Below are 5,929 nucleotides of genomic sequence, written 5' to 3'. Positions count from 1 at the left end.
AAAAATGTAAAAACTGATTGCGTAAAAACAGCAGGCTGTGTATAATATTAAAAGCATGACTGTAATTGATCCTAGCAACCATAAGTTTGGATGTGGGGAGAAACCAGTTTATGGATGGATTTGTTTTTCCGGAACTAAATGAAAGAAAATCCTGGCAAATACTAAAAAAGGTAAGTAACTACAAATAAGGTAAAACCATCTCATCATTTGCATTCGTGTTTGACTATGAAAATCAGCACCAATGTTTGAATTTTCACAAAATAGAAATAATTCGGTGCGGCAATATCTTTCCTTTTGCCATTTGATCTCATAGGCATAAATATTTATTTTAATAATAAGAGCTTAGTAAATTGTGTTCTTCAGATAGGGGTCATATTTTGTTGCTGGAATTTAGAAAGGAAACTGTTTCGAGTACTTGTACTTTATCGCAATTGCCTTTCAGACTGCCGTTCAAAGTACAATAAATACTTAAACACATAAAGCTCTGCGGTCACATTCACTTTACGAAAGGCTTTATCACAGCGCACCTTTACCACTGCGCATGCGCTCCTCCCCCACCCACCCCCTCGAGGAATGGGAGAAGAAAGCAGGAACAAGGAGAAGGAAATGAGGAGTGGGGAGAAACGGTTACACAGGAGTGGGGAAAAACCAAAGTCTACAAGTTCAAGGATCACTGTGGGCTCACAGTCAACCACAGGAGGAAAGGGAGGCTCAGAACAACCGAAGTCAAACTTGAGGGGAATTTGGTCTCTAAAAGAGCAAGCACACACACACACACACACACACACTCACACTTTTGCAGAGTACATAATGTAAAGGAGGAGTATGCCTGAAAGGTAGGTGTGGCTCACACTGTGTCTGTGAGTCAGTGTCCGCGTGTGTCTGTGTGTAGATGCACTAAGATATCTCACTTTGTATTACGTATGCTAGCCAACCTTAAAAGTGGACCACTGCTTGGCCACCCCTAAGAGCATTTTTCACACAGCCATTTCATCAGAATCAGCTTCAACATCAATAACCATAACCTCATGGTAATCGTTGGTGGCAATGGTGACCACAATGGGGTCAACAGGGGCAGCGGCAGCAGGCTTGGGGGACTCGGTGGCAGGGTTGGAAGCGGGCTCAGGGAGGTCAGTGATGTCACACTCTAGGTGGCCAGCAGCAGTGGGCTCAGGCTGGCCGGCGATGGCAGGCTCCAGGTGGCTGGTGGCAACGGGCTCAGGACAGTCGGCAGGCTCAGGCTGCGTGGTAGCAAGCTTCGTGTGGCCAGTGGTGGGTTTAGGGCAGCTGGTGGCAGGGCTGAAGGTAGCCTTGGAGTGGCTGCCAGCAGGGACATGGTGGCCAGTGACAGGCTTGGGGTGGCTAGAGGCAGGCTTGAAATGGACAGAGTCAGCCTTGAAGCGGACAGAGGCAGGCTTAGGGTAGACAGTGGCAGACTTGGGGTGACCAGAGGCAGGCTTGGAGTGACTAAAGACAGACTTATGGTGACCAGAGGCAGATTTGCGGTGGGCAGAGGCAGACCTGGAGTGGCCGGAGGCTGGCCTGGGGTGGCCAGAGGCACGCTCAGGTTGGCCAGCTGCAGCATCACCAGGTAGTGGAACATTCCGGACGTTCATCGGCACTTCCTCCACAGCAGGACAGGCACGGGCATGGTCTTGTTCACGGGCTTGTTCGCGGGCTTGGTCACGGGCACGGGCGCGGGCGCGGGCAAAGGCTCGGGCCTCCCGCATTTCCCGAACATCAGTGATGAGGCCAGAGAGGAACAGGATAGGATGCCGCATAGCATGGAAGATGGTCCAGTATTCCCTTCGGAAATTCTCATTGAGGAGACCGTAGATCACAGCATTGAGGCAGCTGTTGAAGTAGGCTACGAAGTAGGCTGCAAGATAAAGCCAGTTGGGGATCTTGCCTGCCATCTCCTTTGGACTGACAGCCACCAAGACAGTGAGCACGTTGATGGGGCACCAGCACACTGCAAAGAGGAGGAAGATCACAAACATGGTTAGAAAATTGCGAACCTCAGCAAGCTGGTTGTCAGGATTCTGCCCAGCCGGCTCACGGGCTGCCAGCACTTTGGTCCAGATCCTCACATAGCAGAAACCCACTATGAGCAGAGGGAGGACAAAGTGGATACAGACGATGGTCACAGCAAAGGCAGGGTTGTTCAGATAGTTGAAGATGCAGGTGTAGGTGCGAGGATCATACTCGATGGTGCCGATGTACATGTTGGGCAGGACAGCCAGGACAGTCATGATCCAGGTGACAACCAGGTAAATGCAGGTATTGCGCACACTGAAGATGCGCTCATACTGGAGGCTGTGACAGATGTAGCAGTAACGGTTGATGGCAATTGCCACGATATTGAAGATAGAACCGACCACACTCAGCCCTGTGATGAATCCAACCATCTGGCACTGTAACTGGCTCAGATCCCAGCCACCAATGGCCATGGCGTGCAGCATCAGAGGATAGGGGTAGACGGCCACCAGCATATCAGCCACAGAGAGGCTAACCACGAAGATGTTGCCTGAAAAGCATATTGGGGTGGGGCGGGGCGGGGGGGGGGAGGAAGACAGAGAAGAATAAATGGTTAAATTTGGAAATCTACAAATATAAGCTGGAGGAAAAGGCCAGCTGGAGTCGTGACAATTTAGAATTCTAGAATTCTTTTAAAGAAATACAGTTGTGTTTTTATTTTTAGTTACAAGCATGTCCCAGATGATTCTGATGCACAAGCAGGTTTGGGGGACCTGTCCTTTGACAACCTTTTTTTCCTTTCAAACAACGTCGTCTCTGCTTTGGGAAAAAAGTGAAGTCAGAAAGCAGTAAACACGAAAGCCCGTTGGGGAGCCCTTCACACTCCCACACACACAGACCTGTGGCCATCATTTTAAACGAAAACAAAATGCAAAGTTTTGGCGGAGTAGGGGTGGGGGGAGGGAGGGAGTAGAGGGGAGCTGGATGGAGCTGTCTGTCGGAAACAGGCTGGAGGGTAGGGACTGGGGTGGGTGGAGAGATTGGAGGACTGTCAGGAAGCCTCAACCTCCCCCCACCCCGAAAAAAAACAAATTAGCCCTCTGCCTTCTCTAACTTACCATCGCATTTACAACGCAAACATGTCTAAAGAGAACTGTCCGAGAAAGGGCATGTCGTTTTCTTAAGCGGTCTTTCCCAGCGGGATCAGACAATAATCTAAGACCTAGCCCAGTAAATACTTACCATTTCCGAGGTAACCTAAGAGTAAAAACTGAGGGCGGGGAGAGGCCCTGTAAAATTTAGTCTGAGAAATAGTGAGCAAAGAGGGAAAAAAATCAGGAAAATCCCTGCAAGGATTAGCAGAATTGCCTGCTTCACGCGGGTCCCCGAGCAGAGCCGGGCACCAGCACGTTCGCCGCCCTGCACACTGGTTCCAGGCCCCCGGCCCCGGGCTTTACTGGAGCCTGCGGGCTAAACAGGAAAGTGCCGGGGGCGGGGCGGGGGGGCACTCCTGTTTTGTAGGCCGGCGGTAGGAAGGCTGTTTGTAAAACCTGCAAAGCCAAGTGCAGATGCGGAGCCCTTTCTCTGGAAACACCTCATTGCTAATTAGCATTGGTTTGGCAAAATATTGCACTTCATCTCGGACTGGGAGAAACTGAGCACTTTTAAAAGGGCAAAGGAACAGCTCGTTCTGCTTCCTTCCGCCAGCACTGCCAAGGCGAGGCCTCGGCGCTTTCTACCCAAGAGGTTCTTTCTAGGGTTTTCCCTCAAAGTAATGAATTCGGAGAAGAAAGGATGAGAAGAGAGAGGGCAAAGACTTAAAAACAAAACCACAAAAACTCTAAAAACCTTTATTTGAATTATGGAAGGAAAGGAAGGTGAAGGAGAAAAGGAAAAAAGAGAAAATGGACTTTGCAGGTGCCCCACCCCCCGGGGGCTCCGGGGTTGGGCCCCTTGGGACCGCACTGCTAGAGTGCACGTGAGATCCAAGTGTGCGGCCCCACGTCTCCGGGGGACCGAGGAGAAATCAGACACACCCATCAGAGTTTAAAAGAAAACTTTTAATGACTGTGTGCCCGTCAGTGCATTTAGAAACTTGTGTGGTGTTTGTGATTCCTCGTCCAAGCAAAGTAACCCCCCAGAGACTGGCGGCCTCCACTCCCCGGCACCCCGCCCGCCCGGGTCCTGTGGGTGCCCGACCCCCTCAGACCCCGCCCTCTCGCTCCCCTCTGCCCTCCGGCCCCAGCCGGCCGGGATCCAGGCGGCGGAGACCCTGGGCGCCGCCCCCTCCCTCCCGGGGCCCGAGCTGGGAGTTTGGGCCCCTTCGCCCCTCCCCCACCTCCCCTCTCGAGCCCTCTCCCGCCCAACCTGCAAAGGCGGCTCACGGCTACGCAGCGTCTGCCGGCCCCGCCCCCGGCAAGGGGCGCAGCGCCCTGCAGCCTCCAGCACCGTCCCCCAGGCCCGCTCGCAGCCGGCCCCCTCCCCTTGGCACTGGCAGGCCGCGAGGGGAGTCTCGCTCGCCGCCCCACCTCGTCCCACATCCCCGCGCTCTGCGGTCTCCCTGCGCCCCCCACCATCCCCTCTGAGCTCTCCTGCAGCCCTCCCGCGATCCTCACCGGTTCTGCCGTCTTCTATCCCCCCGGGACGCCGAGCTCCCGAACCTTTCCGCCGCCCCGCCCTGCGACCCCCGGTACCCCGCTTACGGACTTCGGGATCTCCGCCGCCGCCGCCGCCGCCGTCGCTGCCACCGCCTGCTGCGCCCAGCCGGCCGCTCCCCTCTCTCCGCCGTGCGCCCTGGGACGGGCGGACGGAGCTCGGCTCCGGTGGGCTCAGACCGCCCTGCTTCACACTCAGGCGCGGGGGTCTGCGCTCCGCCGCCCGGGAGCTGCCCGGGAGCCGCCCTGGAGTCACAGGGCTGCGGCGAGCGGGGGCTCGGCCGGGCTTGGGCTCGGGCGCCGCGCTGCGCTCCGGCAAGCGCCGCCTCAGCCGCTGAGAACTTAACTTTACCGGAGCGGGTAGCAACCCCGCTGCTCCCTCCGCGTTAATTCCTCCCGCGCTGCCTCGGCGCGGCCACCTCTGCGGCGTCCGGCTCGGCGTGCTGTCCCCGGGCGGCCGCCGGACTCTCCGCTCGGGTGCCGGCTCCCTCTGCATCAGGTTCCCGACGGGGCCGGGCTCGGCGGTGTGCCGCGCACCGCGGGGACGGGGATTTGCACTTGGATGCCCAGAGCTTCTCCGAACCTCCGCAGCCTGGAGAAGCTCTAAGTTTATGGGGCCCCCCGGCAGAACATCATCACTCAGGCTGGCAGGGAAATGGGGAGCAGGGCCCGTCCACGGGTTCCCTATTGCAGGAGCCCAAACTAACACCCTAGGTAGGGGTTGCAAGTGGCTGCACGGTGGGTAGGGAGAAGGAAAGGGGTCTTACCAGAATTTCGGAGCTTCTTGTTCTTCGACACAGCCAAAATGACCATGGAGTTGCCGATCAGGTCTACGACTATGGTGATGACCATTGCGCAGAACATAAAGATGATTAGAGCCGGTGGGTAGTCTGGCTGTGGCAGTTTACAGCCAATACAGCCGTATGGGGTGGGAACTGCCAGGGTAGGCCCCATGTTGCTGCTGGAGACCGTTAGGTCCTCCCAGCCGGGTCTGGACAGCGAACACCTGCTCTGTCGCCAGAAGCTTCAGGAAAGCTGCCACCCCTCCGAGAGTCAGAGAGCAAATGACAGCTTTCCCGCCCCTCTCCGATGAGCTTTTAAAGCCTCAAGAGGCGGCTAGCCCCACCCCAAATCCCTCCCCCCGACCAATCAGAGCTCCCTGATCACCCCCGCTTTGATCTCCAACTCTTTTTGGACAAATCCACATCGAGGTGTCGTCTTGCTTCCGACTGCCTTGTATGTGCTTCCCCTCTAGCCGCTCCCCCTCCCACCACATCCCCCAGGTACCCTGCGTCGTG

The 5,929-nt window shown here is 55.9% G+C and overlaps 1 protein-coding gene across 1 annotated transcript; it reads right to left on the bottom strand.

The window, feature by feature from the left end:
- Positions 1-977: 977 nt before the first annotated feature.
- GPR50 (G protein-coupled receptor 50) lies at positions 978-5,585 on the bottom strand. Its single transcript, XM_061179019.1, has 2 exons — positions 5,399-5,585; positions 978-2,527 (listed from the first exon to the last, which is right to left on the bottom strand). Exons 1-2 carry the CDS (start codon positions 5,583-5,585, stop codon positions 978-980), a joined length of 1,737 nt encoding a protein of 578 aa, XP_061035002.1.
- Between the last annotated feature and the right edge of the window lie 344 nt (positions 5,586-5,929).

Source organism: Eubalaena glacialis, chromosome X (genome assembly GCF_028564815.1).
Source record: "Eubalaena glacialis isolate mEubGla1 chromosome X, mEubGla1.1.hap2.+ XY, whole genome shotgun sequence".
Classification (NCBI taxonomy): domain Eukaryota; kingdom Metazoa; phylum Chordata; class Mammalia; order Artiodactyla; family Balaenidae; genus Eubalaena; species Eubalaena glacialis.
This window is presented reverse-complemented; position numbering and strand designations above follow the sequence as displayed.

Coding starts and splice junctions, on each gene's coding strand:
- GPR50 (XM_061179019.1), bottom strand. CDS start 5,585: ATGGGGCCTACCCTGGCAGTTCCCACCCCATACGGCTGTATTGGCTGT. Junction 2,528..5,398: donor CAAGAAGCTCCGAAATTCTG/GTAAGACCCCTT, acceptor TATGCTTTTCAG/GCAACATCTTCGTGGTTAGC.